This window comes from Heloderma suspectum, chromosome 3 (genome assembly GCF_057233095.1).
Source record: "Heloderma suspectum isolate Gila_16-S chromosome 3, 16-S_ref, whole genome shotgun sequence".
In the NCBI taxonomy this organism is placed as follows: Eukaryota; Metazoa; Chordata; class Lepidosauria; order Squamata; family Helodermatidae; genus Heloderma; species Heloderma suspectum.
Window position 1 is genome coordinate 32904552 of NC_139460.1, and position 23729 is coordinate 32928280.

The following is a 23729-nucleotide window of genomic DNA, read 5'->3' on the forward strand; positions in this document are numbered from 1 at the left end:
GGGAAGTCGTAATAAGAGTGGCATACTGAATGCCTATTTGTATATACTTCCTTATATGTATATTAGGCAGGGTGCAATTTTATAAATCAAACACATAAAAAACAATCCAACCCCCCTTCCCCTGCGACTGAAATTAATGCAAAGTTCTGACATCTAGGGTGCAATCCTATGCCTGTTTAGACAGAAAAAGGTCCTACAACTCCCAGCATTTCCCAGGCAGCATTCTTTCTTTCTTGGTGTTCCTTGATTGCATTAGACTTTACGATGTCAAATGACCCAGGAATGGAATTACAAGTATAGATTGCCACAGAATCCACAGGTCCAAGATATCTCCCCCAGTTGAGAAATTACACTTAACAGGATCAAGGTAGTTGTTAATTTACTTTCACATTCACATAGGATCACATCCAGCTTAAAGAGTGCAGAAACATAGAAGAGAAACTGAAAGGACACCCATGCTTACCTGAAGAGGTCTGCTTAATTACGCGGACTATTTGTTCATTTCTAGGGTCCAAGTATCCCATCTTGCTAATGTATTCCAGAGCCGCTTCAATGCTTCTACTACCGGTCTGCTTGAGGGCTCTTACAGCCATCTCCTAAACAAAATTGAGATACACACAGATGAGGTCCTGGTGAATGATTTGGAAGCACCTGATAGCACAACAGTCGAAGCTAAAAGGTTGTATGAGTTTCAATCTATTAACAGAGTAAGGGCGCAATCCTATGCATGTTTAGAAGAAAAGAAGTCCTACAACTCCTAGCATTCTCCAGCCAGCATGGATGGCTAGGGAATGCTGGGAGTTGTAGGAGTTCCCCCCTCATCTAAACATGAACAGGATTCTGCCCTAAATCTGAATAAATTTGCATATGGAACTATGCCTTTGAAGAAAAAACACCTATTTTAAATTATGCAAGCACAGGTCACAGCACAGCAGGGCATCTTAGAAGAGGCTTTCCCCACCTGTATGAGAGGGAGATGACTCTTCTAAGATGGCACCATCTTTCTGTAAGTACTTCTGTGAGAAATAATGTTCAAAGACAACAGCAACTGCTGCCTGATTAATTGGAGGCATTTGTTTCATCAGTTAAAAGTTTGAAATGTATTAACCAATAAATTGGCAATATATTCTGCCCTAAAACTAACAGTTTGTACTATCAAATTCACAATATTAGGCAACAAGGCACAATCCTACGCACGTTTAGACGGAAAGAAGTCGGCTGGCATGCTGGCTGGGGCATGCTGGGAGTTGAAGCCTTTTTTCTGTCTAAACATGCATAGGATTGCACCCTTAAAAATATTAAAATAATGTTTCAGAACTCTGCTCTGGAAACAGACAATATACTTATGTTTTATAATCCATAACAGAACAGAGCTGTCTAGAACCAGTTGGTTGAGAATGTTCAACACAACTGTACGTCTTAGCAACCCAAGACACAAACACGAGAGCCAAGTTCTGGCAGGCAGCCAGAATGCCCCCAAATGGGTAGTGTTCTGTTTTGCTCACAGCTGCAGTTGAATGCTGCATTAGCTCTGCTGTATTATATATTGCCTTCTGTGAGTGACATGCTTCTGAGACATTCAAATTAATTTAAAATAGTTTATATGGGATTATCACTAACAAAACACTAACAAAAACATTAAAGAAACCTACGTGCACTCCACACAAATATATAAAAAGAATTCCTCATCCAATAAGTACAAGCAGGACCGGCCCAAGACATTTTGCTTCCTGAAGTAAAGAACAAGATGGCGGCCTCTCCTGTTCCAGATACAAAGGCTGACTGGACTGTTTCTTCAACACTGACAATGGAACAGCATCCTCCACTGTACCTGAAGGCAGCAGGTTAGCTTAGGGAACACAGGGCAGGCCACTTAGCACTCGGCTCTCCTCCAACACCTTGCTGCCCCCCCCTGCATCTGCTGCCTGAGGTGATTGCCTCACTCTGCCTAATGGTAGGGCCGGCCCTGGGTAAAAGGAAAACTTGCTAAGAAGTTAAGGTTGTTAATTTAGGGGAAGTCTTGTTGCAAAGATATTCCTTGCATTTGTTCTAACTATCATGGTAACAGGAAAGAAAGTGAACCAGGACAGCCATTCTGAACTGACTGAAAGAAAGAGAGACATCAGGAATAAACACCGCTAAGGAGGACGTTGCTTATTTATTTATTAAATGTATATGCCACCCAGCTGGCAAATGCCCTTGGGGCAATCTACAGTCATAAAAACCCAAAACAACAAAATAACTCAAACAATGAATCCAGCAATGAAATTTCAAACGTAATAAAAAATTAAAAAATTAAAGACTTTAAGGGCACAATCCTATGCATATTTAGACAGGAAAAAAAGTTCTGTAACTCCCAGCGTTCCCCGGATAGCATGGCAGGTTGTGCAGTGCTGGGAGTTGTAGGATTTTTTCTGTTGAAGCATGCATAGGATTGCACCCTAAAAATATTAAACTGCCAACAGTAAAGTTAATACAGATTAAATGGCTAATGGAAAAGGAAGTTTTTAACCTGGCATCTAAATGTATACAGTGAAGATGTTGTTGAAAAATGACTAGAGTAGGGATGAGGATTTGGCACTAGATATTGAGAGAAAAGAGTCCATGCTGAAACAAAAGGAACAGTAAGGCATGGCAATGATCTAGATGCAGGAAGAGAGGGAAGAATCTAAGATTCCAGACTGTGCCTGGGAGACAAGAGATCGCAAGCCTTCTTACAGAAACAGAGGTTGGATGGGAAGAGGACAACAATGGTATTGTTTTTATCAGCACTTGAGATGAAACAGAAAGACAAGGACATGTAAGTTTCATTCAGACACACTGTTATTTGCTTGATACTCATTTCACCATCAATAAACTCCTTGCTCATATAATCATACCAAGAGGCTGAGACTAATGGATTGTTTTGTTGCAGAGACTCCTTATTTACACACACTCACTGCTTCAATAAAATAAAAACAAAGACACGCTCACATTTGACAAAAAACACTTGAAAGGGAGAAAAAGCAAAATGTCACCCTTTATTGGTGGGCTTCCCTAGATCAATTTAGGCAACCCTAAAATGAGCGAATATAGAATTGATTTAAATGCACTCAGTTCCTGATGAGGTCTCTGTAAATACAAGGAGGCCTCCCCACCCACAACGTCCTTGGGTCCCTTTCTTCCAAACTTACCTGGCAACAGCAGCAGCAAAAAGGGCTTCTGTTCTGGCCTTGATTAGCCCCTTAAATGCTGCAGCAACAATGCCCTTGGCACCAGGATTCCTGGGCACTGTAGTTGTCCATAGGAAGTCCTGAGATAAAATTGCCAGGGAACCTGGTGCCAGGATGCTGTTGCTACGTAATGAAGGCTGCAGTAGCAGTCCTGCTAATCACTGCCAGGTATGTTTGAGCAGGAGAAGGAAGAGAGAGGCTTCAGCGGCAAGATAGGCTGGTGATGAGCATATTACAAGCTGAACTCAAGTTTTGGACAGGTTTGGGGTCAGCCTGTAGTTTGCCCGGATATTTCACATTTGTGCTCCGAACACCTTAAGTTACAAACTTTGGCTGTGTGAGTAGGATAGCAAATATGATGCATATCAGCTTTCTCCAACCCGGTGCCCTGGGATTGTGGAACTTGTAGTCCAACACATCTGGAGTGCACCAGGTTGGAGAGAGCTGATAAGTGTTATATATCAGGGGTGGGCAGAAAGTAGCTATCCAGAGGTTTTGGCCTTCAGCTCCCAGCATTCCTGACCACTGGCCATGGGTCTTCTGAGAGCTGAAGTCCAAAACATCTGGAGATCTACCTTCTGCTCATCCCGATGTACATGACCCTCTTGGAACACTTACGAAAGTGCTATGTAAGCACTAAGCATGATTACCATGAATGACATGGGCAAAGACAGAGTTCTAGACAAAGCAGCAAAAAGAAAATGCCACAAACTGGAGTCAGCTTCAACACACTAAGAAGAAAAGGCAATTGTTTAATAGTCAATAGAGATATTTCCATGCATTCCTCACCTGAATGCTCTGCACACACTGCTAAAGGCAAATAGCTGGAGACAACTTCCCCTGTTTTAGCATCTGTGCTGGTTCCCCCCCCCCCCACACACACACACACTTGCGTTGGCAGAGGCTAAGACTCGAGTTGTTTTATAAGGCTGTCCAGCAACATTTTTCACTGAAGAAAAAAACACATGAAGAAGCTGGTTGACAGAGTGCATTTATATTTCTAATCACAAATAAAGATTGCTTAAGAGGTTATGGAGAGATTCCTCTTCTTCCGCGGCAAAATCCCCTCTAACCTAGCACACCAGAAGAAGACAATAGGCTCTTCAAGAGCTGGACAAAAGAAAACTAATTGCTAACACAGACAGACACACACAGACAACTTGCTGTTCCATCCACAATGGAGGATGGAAGACAGATGCAGGAAACAGATAAAGATTTCCTCAAGGGAGGGGGGCAGAAGTAGTGGCATGCCAGAATGGCATCTCCAGAAGAAACAAGATATAGCCTTTTAAGGCAAGCTCATTGTCAGAGGGGTTATTCATGGTGCTAGATCTCTGGCCATCCTGAAGACCATGGAAGACAATATATTCACTTCCCAGGGCACATAATGCCTTCTATTTCTGGGCTACTTTATTCGAGTGCTACAATGACAGAGAAGCAACCTGCTTCTGTTGGCACATACACTTCATGAAATGTTTAAAATTATACATGTAAATACACTAAGGAAATATGGAGGCAAAAGATGTAAATATAACATAAACACACATCAGGAAAAAAACACCCTGCTGATTTAGCAGTGGGCTCTAGCTCCCTAAGAGGTTCTGCATGTCTTCTAAAGCTGGGATAGTCAGCGAGTGGCCCCAATGCTACGCCCACCCTCCGAAATGTCTATTTGGTCCCCATCATCTCTCCATATCGAGCATGAGACAGCAGTTGTTATCAGGCAGGCTTTTCTCCCACTAGGAAGCAGATCCTTCACCCTAGTGCACGAGTAAGCAACATGCAGCCCCCCCCATGTGTTGTCCTACCACTCCCATCATCCCTCACCATTGGCTATGCTGGCCAGGGCTGATGGGAACTGTAGGCCAAAACATCTGGAGGGCCACAAGTTGCCCACACCTGGCAGGATGGCAAACCCTCCCTAGCCAACATGTCTGCGATGAAGGCATGGGCAGGGAGAGTCCAGTCTCCCAGACTGAAGCCAGCCAGCGTTCTAAAACAGGGGTGCAAAAAGTGTGGCCCATGGGCAGGGAGGCTCCCCAAGCTCTGTCTGGTGACCCCCCAGAATCTGCCACCACCAAAAAAACAGGGAGGATGACACTCTAGGAACAGGCTCTGTGGTTTCTGCCACAGAATAGGAACTTTATTCCTACAGCATCCCAGGAAGCAGTGGTTGAAGGTTCCTGCCTTCTTCCTGGGAGGTGTTTCCACCAGTGATTTACTCCGAGCTGGCTACGTGTGGAGGTTGTTAGGGATACATGACATCATGGCCATCCAACAACCACCCCGGAGCTTATCAGAGAAAAACCAGATTTCCTGAGACTGCTTAAAGTCTGATTCTTTTCCTTAAGCCGGGTTCTCCTGGGTATAGCTGCTGTGTGCCCCAACCCCCACATTTACCTCGGGTATGCTAGCCCTGCCCAGGGGTGTGCCTTTCACTGTGACTCCAGTCAAGGGGTGTTTCCTGTGTTTTTCCTGTCCCTGCACAAACCAATTAGTGTCTCCTCAGAAGTAATTCCCATTGTGTTGAATGACACTTCCCCTCTGAATGCCCACATCAGAACTTACAGAAATCTGCCTCAACTGTGACATGGCACAGTTTAAAGCCCTAATCCCTAAGTGCGGTAAAGCGCGACCTCGAGTCTCTGAGTCTCCTTTGTTTGGTTTACTGCCTTAGAAAGTAACTACTTCGACCCTTCGTTATAGAGATCCTGCAGGTTAAAATGGGGGCTGTTTTCCTGTCTTTGTGTTCTCCCCTCCCTTTCCCAGCACAAGCATATGTGTGTCTACTTGGAAGTAACTCCCACTGTGCCCAATGAGGTTTGCTCCTGAAATGCAGGTGCATCTGGACTTTCAGGAGAAAGGAGAAAGGGGGAGGGGGGGGAAGCCTCTCTTATTAGTTGAGCAGCCCCTGCCAGTCAGATGATGTCCACCAGCAGTGTGTGTTTCTGTGAAGTTATTTCTACTGCTGTGGAGAACCTGCTCGTGGAGCCCTGCATGGACCAAAGTGCAGCAAAGCTGATTCCTTTTAAAAAATCCGGTACTTCTCCATTCGCATCTCCTTCCATTGTGGTGGAAACAAGGCCCTGTTATGCTCTAGGAATTGGCCTGTTCCTAGAGCATTTTTTCCTCTCTTTTTGGTGATCACCTTGGGGTTACTGGGGCAAGGGGGGGGGGCTTCAGTACTGCTGCTGTAAGACCAAGATGTGTTGCTGCTGGGGTGCACACATGCGTACATGTTGCGGCCCCCACCAACCCAGCAGACACCTTCTGTGGCCCACCAGACCAAAAAGGTTGTACATCCCTGTTCTAAAAGATGCTCGGGCTTCAGTGTGTCACCAGTGGCACATAAAGCGTCACCACTGTGAGTGCACATCTGCATCTCCCTTTGCTGCCCAAACAATTCTAAACTGAATTAATGTTAGCCGTTGCCACAAGGCACAGAAGAAGGGAAGATTTCCTTAGGTATGTTGCGGCCAAGTCAATAATATAAAAATCCAGACTTTTGTTCAAATAATTTTGCATGCTCAAAAGAACGTCTCAAGCGACCTTCAGTCAGACAACTACAGGACAGAGTTTTGATAATCTTGTTAAACTTGGAGATAAGTTATCTCCAAGTTTTTCAGCACTATGGTTGCTGCCCTCAGTATTGATATCCACTTAGAAAGAAAAAAGAAAAGAAAAGAATTGCCATATTGTATGGGGAAGCAATTCTGATACGTTCCATCTTTAGTTCTTTTTAGAGTTTCTAATCCTTATAAAAGGTCTGCATAGTTAAAGCAATGGTATTCCCCGTAGTAACCTATGGCTGCGAGAGCTGGACCATAAGGAAGGCTGAGTGAAGGAAGATAGATGCTTTTGAACTGTGGTGCTGGAGGAAAATTCTGAGAGTGCCTTGGACTGCAAGAAGATCAAACCAGTCCATCCTCCAGGAAATAAAGCCAGACTGCTCACTTGACAGAATGATATTAAAGGCAAAACTGAAGTACTTTGGCCACATAATGAGAAGACAGGATATCTTGGAGAAGATTCTGATGCTAGGGAAAGTGGAAGGCAAAAGGAAGAGGGGCTGACCAACGGCAAGATGGGTGGATAATATTCTGGAGGTGATGGAGTCGACCTTGGGGGAGCTGGGGGTGGCGACAGCCGACAGGAAGCTCTGGCGTGGGCTGATCCATGAAGTCAGGAAGAGTCGGAAGCGACTGAACCAATAAACAACAACAATCCTTATAAACTAGACTGAAGATAGATTTTGAAGATACATATTGAAAACCTGTTGGCAGTACTGAGGATATTTCCAGCAGTTAGGAGGGCAGGGCATTAATGTTTCCAAATTACCTCTGCCCCGCCCCTGGCCAAATCCCTGCTGTATTTAGTGGCTGAATGTGATTTACTGTGTTAGCCTGAAAGACCCAGGCAAACAAGAAGCTGCAAAGATGCCACTCTGCCTGGCCTGTTATCTAAATATTTTATTTATTCATTCATTCAATTTATATCCTGCCTTTCTCCATGGTGCTCTGGGCAGTATGTACACAGAGTTCCCAGGTGCTCTCCTACCCACAGACAGACCAGTAACCTTCTGAGCAAGTTGGTGTCAGGTTTTTCTTTGATCATCTCAAAAACATGTTTAATTATTCCATACCTGGAAGCAAACATTACATCACTTTACAACTGTCAATATATAATATGATCTTTGATGCCTGTTTTGCTCTCCCGTCTGGACTGTGACCATGGCAGCTGAGGGAATGTGTGTCAGCATCAGTTCGCCTCCTGGCTAACCTACCCTTTGCACACAAAAAACATGATTCCCCTGCCCTAAAAATAACCTCCACCCACCATGGAGGGCCTTGGTTTGTTCTCTGAATGTCATGGCTCTAGCGTAAACACAAGGCCAATTCAGGCACAGCAATGAAACTGAGTCAGCACAAACCACGCTACCGCTCTGAGCTGGTCCAACATTAGTGCTTATTCTATAATAGAGATATGACTTAAAGGAATGCGATTGCCTCAAGTTAGAAGTACTTTTAAAATTCTAACAATTTCCAGAGGAGTAGCCATGTTAGTCTGTTGCAGCAAAAACAACAAAATGTCTTGCGACACCTTAAAAACTAACACATTTATTCTGGCATATGCTTTTGTGGACACTGTTCAAGCATCTGATGAAGCGAACAGGGTGCATGAAAGCTTATGCCAGAATACATGTGTTAGTCTTTAATGTGTCACAAAACTATTATTTTATATTCTAAGTGTGTCCACCAATACACAGAGGATATTTGCCACAACAGAGGAGTAAGCTTGTAAAATACAGTTTTGCAAGTCACCGAGAAGTACTTCATGTTTTACATCTTACACACTCGTGTCAAAACATACTTTAAAAAGTCTTGGTTTTCACTGGAGCACTTCAAGAAGACCAATGATTCACACAACCATTTGAGATGCTACAACTGGGATGTGGAACCCGCAACATCATGGGTGCACATGGCCCTTGGCCTAACTTTATATGGCCCTCAGCATCATCCAGCTCTGGATGGTGCAGGCCCACTCTTGGTCTCTGGACCGCCCCTCTAGGAATTGTTTCCTTTTCATTTGTATGCATGTATGAGCAAGAGTGAAGGAAGAGAAAGGATGGGGTGGCACAGACAAGGAGCTATGCAACATTGCACCCAGTCACCACTGGATGTGCCCCCAATAGACTTTTTCCCATGGGTCAATACAAGGGGTCTTCTCTCCTCAATTTTCATTTAATTAAGTGATCTTCTGAAAGCGTTCCTAAAGAGTAAGATTGCCATATCCTATAAGGTCTAGATATCCTGAAAATACACTAGTTTTCTAATGTTTCTTTAAGTGGTAATTTATAAATTTATTAGAGTGTGTGGGGAGATAGTTTCACAACACTATTCCACTACACAAAAACTGAGGAGGGAAGTCACAGCTGTGTGATCTGGTCTGAGATGTAGATATACAGCAACTGAGTTTCTTTCTTTCTTTTTGCTTCGAAGTAAAACATGCATGATGAAATTCAAGCAAGATGAGCACAAGGTTTGGGTTTGTTTTTGGCTAGCTTTTGAAATAAATGGCCATTTCTGATACCTAGCTTTTTTGAAGGGTCAGATTTAACGATGCATTGTTAAAGCACAGAGTTTTTAGATCTTACCAATGTTGTACTAATTCTCATCTAGACTCTCTCTATGCTCTGCTCAGCTGTCAAAGTGTAATCGTACTAGATCACAAATAGCAGCCATTCATACACATACACACTTTTGATAGCAACTTCTTGACCTCAACTTTCAGGGTAAGTAATCTGTCTGGATGGCACTTTGAATGAACTACTGTGATGCAGTTATTCCCCTTCATTAGCATCAGTGATGCATTTTGCTAATTATAACGCACATGTTAGCCAAACATTCATTTGGCTGACATTACATTTATAAAAAGTATCACCCAATATGCCAACCATTTCAGTACTGCAGCCACTAATTTAGAAGTGACTCGTTTCTATTCATTATCTCCCTGTTGCTACAAAGAGATATCTGGAGTATGCATAAAATCTACTGTTTACAAATCTTCCTAGGATTCAAGGAGAATAATTCTGTCAAACTGGGTGTAAAGAAATCCCTCAGCTGTGGGTACAGATCAAAAGTTACAAGTTACTAGACTAGCTTCCCACAGAAAAACAAACATGTTTAAGACGGGAAGATCTCCCCTGTGGCATCAGTTACAAAAGTTATATAAATATAGTATTGCCCAATAACTCCTGCACTTCTGACATACTTAACATTAATAATGCAGTTACATTTTACTTGCAAAAGGGACAGTGTCCTACTCAGATCTAGATTTGTATTCAACCGCTGTTTCACAAAGTTCAGAGTGATTCATGTGGGGTTCCGAGTATGGATGCTGGAGAAATTCAAGATGGACTAAAATGAGTTCGAATTTCTAGAATTCTGACCTGCAGAATCCGATGCAGAGCGACCCTCTCAGGCAGCGCGGAGTCCATGGACTTCTGGATGATTTTTTTACTTTCTCCAAATGTATGCATATAAATTCGCAGGAAAATACGCAAGTTTCTGCTGAGGAAACGTTGAATGGAATGGGTGACAATATGCTAAATATTATGTACTAAGGTAAATTATGTAAATACTTACGTAAATACTTACATAAATACTTACATAATGATTTGCGTATTTTTCCGCACAACGAAAACAAAATATTTGTATCTGTCTGTGGGTGGACAATGGAACAAAAGGCACCTGACAATTTGCGAAACACAGACGGAGCGGATTTTACACAGTCCGTACATCCCTAGTTCCGAGACAGTCCTCCATCCACCCATTGGCCAAGCCTATACTAACTGCTTCAGAAATGGAACAGAAATCCATCAGGTGCCTTCAGATGATTCCATGTTACAAGGCAGTCAAGCCTTCCTGTTCACCACTCCACTGCAGGCAATAATCCCTTTGGGCAACCAATAAAGTCTTACGCAAGAAATTAGAGGAATTGTTCAATTGTTCTACATGTTAAGACTCATGTATTATGCAAGTATATCTGAAAGGACAAATGTAAACTTATGGTTAGCCAATAGCACTGTTTCTGGTTTAATACCTCATCGTGAAAAGAATATCATTTGAATGTAATTTGTTTTCTGGACTTCCAAACATGCAAAGAGGAATATACAATTAGGGCAAATATAAAGGCAGCCATATTGTGGTGATGCATGCGTAGTTTGTGTACATGATTTCCTTGGAGAGCAAACCCTCAGGCACAGGGAATCTCAAGACTGTCTTGACTACATGCCAACATTTTCACTGGGTTTAGCTCTAGAAGGTTCCAAAAGGGGCTCTGCAAAGTCATAGAACCCACTTGGAACTGCACAGAGACCACAAAGAAGAAAGATGAGTTATGTCCCTATCAGATCAGTAGGAGGTAGACAATATAGCAAAATTGACTAGAGACTGCGTCTAGGAATCCCATATCCCTTCTTGTAATCTCTTAGTAGAAAGGTGGCAAGATGGCAGGCCTCAAGGCACCAAACCTTCAGGTAGAGCCAAAGAGGTTTCACTCGTACTGCCCTAACTCCCACAGACCTGTGCTTATTGATCTTGGGTGCTCTCCAGATGTGTAGGGATTACAAGTCCCATCAGCTCCAGGGCTATAGCCTTGGACTCTTCCCAGAGAAACCATATCGGGCAATGTAGGTGGAGCTTATTAATGACAGTAGGTGAGGCTACTGAAAAGATATTGCCCAACTACTGTCAGTAATAAGGCTCTGCCCATGTGGAAATGAATGGAGTCACCTTGGAAAAGTGTCTGAGAGGCTTCAGACAGTCTGGCATTAGATAAGAAACCATTAACCACATGTTTAGGAAGAGCAGACAATAAAAGGTATGAGGTAAGGCCCTTCCCATGCTGTTAGTAAATGCCACTTGTGCACGTGTGTGTGTGTGTGTGTGTGTGTATCAATTTTTTATTGTGAATTTTAACCAAACCAAACAAATAAACAAAAAACATAAAACACAAATAAAATAAAAATAGAAATATAACAACATATTCTAAAATCCTCAGTTTCAGATATTAGTGGTGTAGGGGCTAGAGTGCTGGACTTGGAGTCAGGAGATCCAGGTTCTAGTCCCCACTCGACCATGGAAGCTCACTGGGTGACTTTGGGCCAGTCACAGACTCTCAGCCCAACCCACTTCACAGGGTGGTTGTTGTGAAGATAAAATGGAGGAGGACTATGTACACCGCCTTGGGTTCCTCAAGGAGGAAAAAAGGCGGGATATAAATGTAATAAATAAAGAAATAAATAAAATATTATATTATTCTAAGGAGAGAAAAAGAGAAAAAATTGTTATACATAAACTTCAGTAAAAGCAGATCAGATATCCAAATATAGGTCCATTTCCACGTTATGCCTATATACCACTCTTTAAAATGTTGCTAGCGTTGTTAAGTCTTCAATCCATTGCATTATAGGCAGTGAGCTTTTATCCTTCCAGTATCGTAGTATCAGTTTTTAGCAACAACAAGGGCGTGAAAGATCCATTTATGCTGACCATGTGTCACATTCCAAAAAACAGGTAAGTAATTTAAGAGAACATTTAATCAGTAAATATTATAGAGATTTCCAATACAAAATTTATCTGTATAACAACTTCCTCCCAAAGGGAGGCAACTATTGGGCATTTCCAAAGATATGAATAAGAGAAGTGTTGACTACATTACACCTCCAACAATTAGCTGAATTTGACAAGCCTTTCTTAAAGAGACGTCATGGCGTCCAACAGACTCGAAACAAAAGTTTTTGATGAATAAAGTGTAACCGAAGATCCATAGATATATCTGATACAGATGCCAAAACGGTGGTCCATTGATTAAACCAAATAGGACATTCCAATTCCCTATTCCATTCCTGCTGTAAACTGCATATAGCATATTTGTTCACTGATAATAAGTATTTATAAACATGAATTTTAGGTCGATATATCTGGTCAGCTTCAATAAGTATTTCCAGTAATGAAGGAGACTCCGAAGCAGTAGGACCGAATCTAGATACTAACAAATGTTTCAATGGCAAATACTGATGTTCTGCTGCAGCAGGCAAACCAAATTTATCTCGCAAAGTTGAAAATAGCAAAAACTCATCATCAACATCCACTAATTGATCCAGGGTAAAGATCCTTTTATCTGTCCAGGTCCGCCATAAAAACATTTTCTTTCCAATTCTTAAACCTGGATTTCCCCATAAAGTCAATTTGTCATGGGAAAATGGGTGAAACTGTAATTAGTGTGACATTATACACCACACATCTGACTGCCAAGATTGAGGGAGGAGCTCTGTCTGCCTTAATATGCTAAGAACCTAATGCCATCCATTTAAAGAGAGGCTCCAGACAAGAAGAGTCCAACAATGACCAAGGTAGAAAATCAAATCTGAGTGGAAAAGACCAAAATTTAGTACAGGTCAGAAAATAAGCCCAATGGTATGTAGCTGGATCCGGAAAACCGAACCTGCCTTCGTTAACTGGAAGTTGCATCCTTTTCAAAGATATTCTTGGTGGAAAGGAACCCCAAAAGAATGTACGAAACAAAGCATTACGTTTTTGGAAATATTTGCCAAGTATCCTATGTATAATATAAATAATTCTTTTTCATCTTGAGTGTATTAACCTTACCGCATAAACTCAACTTTAAAGATGCCCATCTATCTTTATCTTGTGAAATATCTTTAATCAACTTATTTAAATTTAACCTAATCATGTGAGATATATCTCTAGGAATAATTATACCCAAGTAAGTAATAGACTCTGGGCACTGTCGAAATTGCCAACTGGCCAATACACTAGAGTATACCCTATCTTCAATCAGCATTATTTCCAACTTTGACCAATTAATTGGATAGCCACACAATTCACCAACAGTATTAATCAGTTTTATCGAAGCTGAAACTGACGACTGGAGTTTCAAGATAAACAACAAAAGATCATCAGAATAAAGGCTAATTTTAAATTCCAAACCAAAATGGATAAATCCATGAATACCACTATTTTGTCTAACAGCACAGATCAGGGGTTCCAAATGTAAGTTGAATATCAATGGGGAAAGTGGACAACCTTGTCCGGTGCCCCGCCCAAGTAAAAAAAAAAAAAGCTGAAAATAAACTGTTAGTCATTACTCTCGCTCCTGGAGCTGAGTATAAGATTTTAACCCATTTCAAAAATTCTATAGGAAAACCAAAATTAGTCACTGTAATAAAAACTAATTTCCAATGAATTTTGTCAAAGACCTTTTCTGCGTCCAAGGAAATGATGGCCGCCTGGTCAGTTCTTTCAGCATTTAAAGCAACTACATCAACGACTAATCTAAGATTATCAGCCCCCTATCTATTTTTAATAAATCCCACCTGGGCTTTCTTCACATGGAGCTTTTATCCTACAATTGAGATTGCTCCTTCATGGAAGTTTGCAGGCTCTTTACATGACACCATGATCATCCAAGGTGTCTCCTGTACTAAATGCCCTTTGTTCTGTTTTTAAATAGATTGCAGATAATGAGCTATCAAATTACCCTGTTGTGTTCTGCATCAGTTTCCTCCGTGAAAAGAGGAAAAGCGGCAAGAAGAGGAGCAAGAACAATGAAAGATAATGGAAGACTCTGATGCAGGGAGAAGGAAGGTGGAGAGGGAAAAGCAAGCACGTGAAAAAGGGAGTCGTCGTGATCCTGCATTTAAAACGGAAGCAGGATTTTAGGCTGATGTAGAGATTGCCCCCAGTCCGGTCTAACCAATGTGGCCATAACGTGTTGCAATCTATTGGCCAAGACTGCTGTTAATATTTTGACATCTACATTAATTAATGATATAGGTTGATAACACAATAAGTATGATCCATGCAATATAAGTGTCATTTAACGATGAAGAAAGGGAGCCTGTCTCAAAAATATGGTTATAGAGGCTATACAACTTTGGGGCTAAAAAAATGGAAAATGTTTTATACCATTCAATTGGGAATCCATCCAGACTGGGTGATTTCCCAGTATTCATTTTCATTATTGCATTCATAGTTTCCTCTAAATGCAGAGGAGATAAAGGAGCTGTTGTTGTGAAGAATCTAAACATGGAAGACTGATCTGAGAAAAAAAAGCTTCCATATCTTGTTACCAGTATTATAAAGATCAGAATAAAACTTTAAAAATTGTGAGTTTATGTCTGTAGGGGAGTGCATGTGTGTGTATGTATATAAAAAGTGAAAAGGGGGGCGGGATTTAAAAGTCTGTTAATCTGTAGATCTGTTTATATTGCTCAGAGAGGTGTTCTACTTTTAACATTCAAAAATTTGCATTGTCAAGGTTAGATGAGGTTTAGTACTTCTGTTCTTTCAGTAGTGTTGTTTCTATCTTTAATATTTCTTCCAGGATATATACTGGAGGAAATACTTTAACATGGCTATAAACCCTTCAGGATAGCCAGCTTGAATGGATTATAACTGAACCACACTCTTCTTTAAACCTGTGTGTCCTTCTGGGATGCTTGTCCAGCTCATGTGGCAACATGCATTAGCTTTAAAGACAGAGCTATGAGACATTCACATGACACAACAGCCACCATGGTTTAATTTAATTGTGGGGTCTGTTGTGTCATGCCTGGTGTCTGTGGGCACTCTCTGTGGGCTTGTTGTGTCATGTGAATCTGGGTGGCATGATTTGTTGTAAGTGGGCAGCAACCTAACAACAGCCCATTTGATGTTGCTGCCCACTCCAACAAGCCATGCTGCCTGGGTTCGCACTACATGGCAACCTGCACAAGCGAGGGTAATCAGGCAAATTCCGCTGGCATGTGCAGCAGGAGAAATAAGCCACCGTGGCCTATTTCCCCTGCGTGATCATGCAAACCAGGTCAGTGAAGGGTAATTCCCTCAAATCCAGAGTCCCAAATTATTATAATCTTGAACTACTTAAAGCCAGGGAATCTGTTTCTTTCACTGTTCAAGGACTCTTCAGTAGCAGAATTTACCAAGACATATATTTACACATATTAATATTATACTTATACATTTATAAAGCTCTTTAGAGTGCTATGGATTTTTTTATTATTGTGATTTTATTTTCCAAGGCCTTTTAATTTTTTTTTGTATTTAACCTGTTTTGTTGTATGTGCTGTGAGAAGTTTGTTACAGGGCAGCATATAAATATCATAAATAAAGTACATACATCATCCCAGTAATCCTTATAAAAATCCTATAACGTCGGTCAGTATTCTGATTCCCAGACTGCAAAGGCTTTGGCTGGGGTGGCATTCGAACTGGGGGGCTTATGCCCATAAGCCATATCCTTTGGCTAGTGTCAAGGACTGGCATGGTTGGGCATGTGCCAAGGGCCCACACCCCAGCAGGAGGCCCACTGGACTTGTTTCTCCTCTTCACCATTTAAACTTGCTTGTTCACCCTCCTTTCACTCTGGCCCAGACAATGGTTTAGTGTGAAGGAGGAAGAGTAGACGCCACGGCCTGTTTGCTCATTGGCTCTCTGCCTGGCAAGCAAGCAGGTGGTAGCAGTAATGGGGAAGAGGATGAGCCACAGCAGTGGCTGTGGCTTACTAGCACTGTGACAGTGCTAGTAAGATGGTAGACTCACTGAGGGAGGAGGCCCATTGAGGGTGTCTTGCTCAAGGGCCCTCCAAAACCTGGAGCCAGTACGGGCCACAACACTACACCATCTATTAAATGTACTTTCAGTTGGACCAGGAGAACCAGAAGGCCAAGCTGTCTCTTTAAAAGTCTTGCCTGAATCAATACTGAAAGCAAAATTTTCCAAGGACATGAAAAGCTTGCAGTCCAAGATCTAGGCAATGCAGAGAACAGTTAATGGGGAAATGAAGGCAGCAGATGGTGGATGCGACAGCAAGGCGTGGGAGGTGCTGTCAGGGGTATCCAGGCAGGAGCAGGCAATGAGTAAAAGAAAGAGATGGGGGGGGGGAGATAATGAGAAGAGAGCACAGGGGACCAAGGAGATTAGCAGGATCCAAACTGGAACAAGGAGTCAAAGAAACAGGCTGCAGAAATGAAGCGGCATCCGTGGAAGCAAGCGGCAACATCTTCAGGAATTTGTTGCACATATTGGGAGCTGTAGTGCAGTCTGTCTGTCTGTCTGTCTATCTATCTAAGCTCAATTTATATGGGGAAGGGCCAATAGATTAGTTCCTCATTGCTACCAGATCTTAGTCTAGCATTCTTCAAACTATGCAATAGAGAAGAACCCAAAACAGATCTGGAACAGCCAATTCCTCCTGTGCCCAAGCAAATCTGAGAGTGCCTTGGACTGCAAGAAGATCAAACCAGTCCATACTCCAGGAAATAAAGCCAGACTGCTGACTTGAGGGAAGGATATTAAAGGCAAAACTGAAGTACTTTGGCCACATAATGAGAATACAGGATACCCTGGAGAAGATGCTGATGCTAGGGAAAGTGGAAGGCAAAAGGAAGAGGGGCGGACCAAGGGCAAGATGGATGGATGATATTCTGGAGGTGATGGGCTCAACCTTGGGGGAGCTGGGGGTGGCAATGGCCGACAGGAAGCTCTGGCGTGGGCTGGTCCATGAAGTCACGAAGAGTCGGAAGCGACTGAACGAATAACAACAACCAAGCAAATCCCCTGCAATGAGTCACACAAGACCATAGTTTTAGGGCTTCTCCACCCCAGGCTTTTTATCCTGCAAGTTACTGGGGCTTCTGCTTCTGGATTCTTTGTGGGATTAAGATCAGCTCCTTACATGGGCTGGCAGGGGTTTCACTTCTCTGCAAGTTCTATATGTTTCATTATACAGCCACTAAATGGTGCTGTGATATAGCAGAACTACGCAATTCCACACGGCCCTTACAGTGGCATGACATTTATTACTACATTATCCCCAATCTTTTAAAAAGTAGGTTAAAAGTCAGAAAGTGCAGGAGATGCCCTGGAGGCTGATGACATCATGTAAAGGACCCACAAACATCTGTGAGTGACCAATCACAAGTGTGCAATAAAAGCCTCCTATAGAAATGCTGTATGACAGCAGTCATGCATCCTCTACACCAGAGCTGGACAGAAGGTAGATTGCCAGATCAACTCCCAGAAGCCCCTGCCAACATAGCCAGTGGTCAGGAATGCTGGGAGTCCAAAACATCTGGAGATCTACTTTCTGCCTACCCCTGCTCTACAACAGGAGTGGGCAGACTTCAGGCTTGCAGAATCTTTTTTTTTTTTACTAGAATCAACTGGAGCCTGGTGCAAAAGAAATACTGTGTGTATGTGTGTGTGCGTGCACGTGCATATACATGTGTGAATTTGCTCAACCTGGGCTGCTTCATAATCCAACAGATGGCTCCTACACTCACCTTTCTGGTGCACTGCATCAAAGAGGTCGGTGTGTGTATGGATATATCAGTACATCAGAGTAATGTATTATGTTTTTAAAATGTGTAAGCCACTCTGGGCATTTTCTTTAAATGGAAGCTAGGATGAAAGTACCTAGCAATGAAAAAAGAAAAGGGAAAGGAAGAGCCTAAAATCTTGAGAAGCAGCAGCTTGTATGTATAGCAAAGGCAAACCATTCAGCTACTGTGATACGTAACATAGGGAATGTAACTTGGACTGTGGAGATCTGAGTTCAAATCCTAATTTAGTCATAAAGCTAACTAGGTGGCTCTTTCTCTCTGCCTAAACTACTTCACAGGGTTGTTGCAAGAGTAACATGTGCTAACCCCATGTATACCACCCTAGGTTCTTTGGAGTAAGAGAGAGGTACAAATAAAATAAATAAGAAAATACTAGAACGAGGGCCAAAAAAAGAAGGGGAAAAAAGACCTGCAACACAGAGTGCTAGTTCAAGGCAGACCCTTATTATTCTTTCTTTTGCTGAAGTACCCATAGGAGCCTTGTATGAAACAAGCAACTCCATTGTACTAGCAGCTAGCCACTTCAGAAACAGTCCCTGCCCTCTGAAAGATGACAGTTGGCTCTGATCAATCTCCACAGAAGACACCAAGAGATTCTACATAAATTTCAAGGGGGATGAGATGATAGTAGGCAATATACAACAAGCAGGATACAAGAAATGACAGAGAAATAAGGGAACATTACAGCATAAAATAAATGGATAATACAGTTAATCTTTGATTGCATTTATTCTCATCACACAGTCAGATTAACTGCAAGCCCCACTTGGAATTCAGACTATCAGCATCCAAGATCATTACAAAGGTGGCGTGGTAATTAATATACTGTCAGTATGCTCTGCTTTCCAAAACGGTAGGGTACAATTTTTTAATTGCTGAAGATTCCTGGAGACAAAAGCATCCACTGTACAAAACATACAAAAGGTCAGGCATTTTTATGCAATGCAGCTGCAACAATATTACTAAGTTTGTGTATGTATCTGGACCTTACCAAGCATAAGCTTCCAGAAAAAGGTTAACACCTTGAGTGAGTAGCTCCAGGTCCTTCATCTCAGAAAATAAGGGGAAATACTACATTGATATTGCTGGGTCATACCCAACTAGGGCTTATCTAGTTGAGCATTTTGCCTGATGTGTGAAGAGAGTGCTGGACTAGACAGGCCTTCGGTCTGATCCAGCATGGCTGTTCTTATGTTCATGACTATCTTACGTTCATGATGATCACATCTGCTCTACTCCTGTTCTAGGCCCAAACTAAGGGCTTCTTCACACGGAGCTTTTATCCTGCTATTGAGATTGATTACTCACAGACGTTTGCGGGTCCTTTAGATCAGTGGTCTCCAAAGTGGGGTGCATGCATGTTGATAACCTCCAGGGTGGCTCCTGCACTAAATGACCCTTATTCTGTTTTTAAATAGATTGGAGATAATGAGGTATCAAATTACCCCGCTTATGTTCCTCTTGAGTTCCCTTTGTGAAAAAGGAAAAGCCGCAAGAAGAGGTGCTAGACCAATGACACGTATGGAACACTCAAATAAGGGGAAGAAGGAGGGCGAAGGAAACACGTGTAAAGTGAGCCTGCATTTAAAACGAAAGCAGAAAGCCCCATTTTAAATGCGGGATTTTAGGCTGGTGTAGAGATGCTCTAAGTGTTACAAAAAACAGCAGCATCTCCTTCACCTTGCTTCATCATGGAAGCATGGATATTCAGCTTGCATAGGTATCCCTTATTTTGTAATACTAGGTCAGCCTTCCTTAAGGGCATTTTCTGTGGTGGCCCCCACTCTATGGAACTCCCTCCCTAGGGAACTCTGCCACGCCCCCTCTTTAATGAGCTTCCGCCGTGCATTAAAAACCTGGTTGTTCAGGCAGGCATTTGGGGTGGGTAGGGGTATTTTAGAAAACGTTTTTATTGTAGAATTTTATTGTTTTAAACTGTTTTATTATGTGCTTGTACATTGCCCAGAGTGGCTGGGTGACCAGCCAGATGGGCGATTAATAAATTTAATAATAAATACATAAAATAAACCCGGTGGCCTCCAAATGTGTTGGACTGTAACTCCCAGCATGCCCCAGTTGCAGTGGACAAGAACAGTAAAAAAAAACCCAGCATCTTTACATGCCAGTACTGCAAAGGCATTTGGTAGACAGGGAAGGAGTAGGCGAAGGAGGAGGGAAACAAACAGCCCAGGGACTGAGAAAACAAGCCACCATCAGTTCTACTGTCTGCCATACTTAGGTTAGCGTTACGTGCAAACCGGGCCAAAGCGTACATTTCTGCCCCATATCTTCCAGGGTATGGAATAAACAGGAACAGGAACTAACACAATACACTACAAATGAATACACTATAAAATATGTAGAAAACCTAAACTCATAAAGAATTGACTTTATAATTGTAACAATGCCACAAACGTACTAGCTGAATTCCACAACAAACATATTCCACGTGGGAACAGGATGTTCCCAATCACCATTCCAAATGGTCAGTTCTGAACAAAGATTTTGCGTAAACTAAAAAAAAAGTTCTTTCTATCTCAATCTCTCCACCCCCCCACCCCCCCACCCCAATATATGGACAATTCAGTCCTCAAAGCATTGTACTGGCAAAGTTGGAAAACGGGGGAAAGATGGTACAGTGGAGGAAGGGAAGCTATCCATGAAAATGTTTGTGTTGCTTTGTCATTGGTACTCTCCATTTTTGAATGCTATTCTTTGTACTTTAACAAAGATAACAATGTAAGAACATAAGAAGAGCCATGCTGGATCAGACCAAGAGTCCACCTAGTTTGGTATTCTATTCACACAGTGGCCAATCAGTTGCCTGTGGGAAGCCTATGAGTAGGATATGAGTGCAATAATGCCCTCCCACTCGTGTTCATCAGCAACTGGCATAAGATCTTCATCATACCCTTACTTCAGTCTTTCCACCAACTGAGCTACCACAATTTTGTATTTTTAGAGCTAAGCGATTGCTGTGGATATGAAGTATCCAAGACTATAATTTAAAAAACTTCTCATCTGTATTACATTTTTATCTGCACCTTTCCTCTGAGGCTCTCACAAGGCAAAATACAAGGTCTTCCCACAATGTTTATCCTCATAGCCACTCTGTGAGGTAGGTTAGGCTGAGAGATAGTGACTGACCTAAGGACATCCTGTAAGCTTTGCAACTTTGAACTAGTTCACTATTCCCATTTTACAGATGGAGAAATGAGATTAAAAAGTAACTTGTCTAAGCACACAAAACAGCAGACATAATCCAGATTGCATTTATTTATTTATTGCATTTATACCCCACCTTTTTTCCTCTTGCAAGGAACCCAAGGCGGCTTACATTATCCTCCTCCTCTCCATTTTATCCTCACAACAACAACCCTGTGAGGTGGATTGGGCTGAGAGTCTGTGACTGGCCCAAAGCCACCCAGTGAGCTTCCATGGCCGAGTGGGGACTAGAACCCGGATCTCCCAGCTCCTAGTCCAACACTCTTAACACACATCCAAGCTCTACTCAGTATTCTTCAGAGTACAGTGACTTAGAATGTGTAGAATTTGCTGATAGGCTTATAGAGAAACCCAACCCCAAACCCTCTCCTTGAGCATGGCTTTGATTTCTGCATCGCTGATCACATATGAATATCATCCACAGAGCTATCAACCCCAACTTCTCATTTTGGGATGCATCAAAAACAGTGGTAGGTGTACTGATTGGGGGTTCTGATTCTGTCAGGTCCCAGTCAAAGTAGATTCTTTTGATTACCAAGATGAAACAAAGCCACCTGTGCAAAAAGGTGACAGTTTATTGACAGAAAATAGATGCAGAATATACATGCAAAGAAAGCTCACACCTCTCCTCAGCCAATGAAGCTGTCACAGCTGAAGTGTCTATCTGGACCCCCGAGATAGACGGAGAAGCCGATCCTAAGGCCAGAGGTCTTGCTTCAAGGAGCAATGTGTGCATGGCCAGCTTGAGGAACTTTTGGGTCCAAGGAATGATTTTCTGTCTGTCTTTGGGGAGCCCAGACAGACAATTCAGCTGTGTGTTGGCTGAGGGGAAGTGTGAACTTTCTTTGCATGTTTATTCTGCATCTATTTTCTATAAATAAACTGTCATATTTTTGTACAAGTGCCTTTGCTTCATCTCGGTAATCAAAAGGATCTACTTTGACTGGGACCTGACAGAATCAGGATTCCAGATCAATACCGTAGGCAAAAAAACGTAACTCTGAAGCTTTACTTCACCTTATGCAGAACGTTCAAACTCATCTCAGTTTCCTCCATGCTTGCCCTCAAACATCTTTGGCAAGATTAGATCCTTACCATCTGGCTGCTAGGTACTGAACTAGAAACGTCTGGGAACACTCATGCTTTCTGCAAGAAATGCCCTGCACACTGCTTTAAACTGATACTCCACTACAAACTGGCACGTAGCTTGTGCATTCCAGAGCACTGTGTTTCCCTGACCTGTAACATGCTAAAAAAATTACTGGCATTAACAGTCCTCTGGCGTAGGACACCTTTTGCAACCCTGAAAACAGAGTAGCTTTAAAAATCAGTTGAACTGGATTATCTCTTCAGCAAATGCATTTATTTCTGGAGTCACGCAACTATCTGTGTATATATCTGTCTTATTCAGCCACCTGCCACCAGGTCAGGTATGATGACCAGGGCAGTTGCAGACCTCTGGAACCAACCCATAATGGTTGAATAACTGATACCTCTTCCCTCCAACTAATAACAGATAGTTTAGGCCCCTTTTGCACCTCTTCTCACCACTGCTCTGCATATACCATACCTCGGAAAGCAGAACATTGCTGCTGGGATGGGTGTGGGCAAGGGACAGTGCATCTTACACTGACCCTGCTAGACAAGACCCCACATATCTGCCCTAGTTTAAAATTGGTGGGAAGGGACCAAAATACCATCTTGCTCAAAGAAGGACAATCTCCACCTCACTCCATGCCCACATAAGAAGCTGCCGTTTACTGAGTCATTGGTCTATCTAGCCCAGTACTGTTGACAGTGACTTGCAGGATTCTTTCCTAGCCCTACCTGGAGATGGCTGAGATTGAACCTAGATTCTTCTGCATACAAAACAGGGGCTCTACCAGTAAGCCATGGGTATTCCGATCCATCAGCCTACACAGTCCAGACTATATGCCACAAAGTGCAGGAACACTGCAGAAAGGTGCTTGAGGCAAGCCTTGCTCCTCCACAGCCTCCACCCCAACCAGGGTTCAAATGCAACAGTGTCAAGGCCTGCTCATCCAAAACAGCAGACAAGGGCAATTCAAGGGTTAAGCACAGGGGGCAAAGCCAATATGGAGGGAGGGAAGGTAGGGTATGGAATACCATACCTTCTTTTGCAGCACTTTTAATGCTGAAGTAGCAGCATACAAAGCTTCTCAGGAAGTCATATCCATGATCTACTTGTTTGACTGGAAATCAGCACATAACCAATGCAGGATCAATTTGTGGTCTGGCCAAGGGCATTTGAACATCAGCTTACAGCCAGGCTGATGTTCACTTGGATAGTATTATCTCCCCTCTCAAAGTAGCTCATGGTATCCCTTCACAACCAGTGGCTT

At 42.5% G+C, this 23729-nt stretch overlaps 1 protein-coding gene across 4 annotated transcripts in view; it reads right to left on the reverse strand.

The window, feature by feature from the left end:
* LATS2 (large tumor suppressor kinase 2) overlaps window positions 1-23729 on the reverse strand; it is a 76292-nt gene that overhangs the window by 14523 nt on the left and 38040 nt on the right. For all 4 annotated transcript variants that reach the window (XM_084842847.1, XM_084842849.1, XM_084842848.1 and 1 more), the window contains one exon: window positions 464-596. In XM_084842847.1, the coding sequence (XP_084698973.1) occupies window positions 464-596 (133 nt within the window). The remainder of the gene's footprint in view (window positions 1-463; window positions 597-23729) is intronic.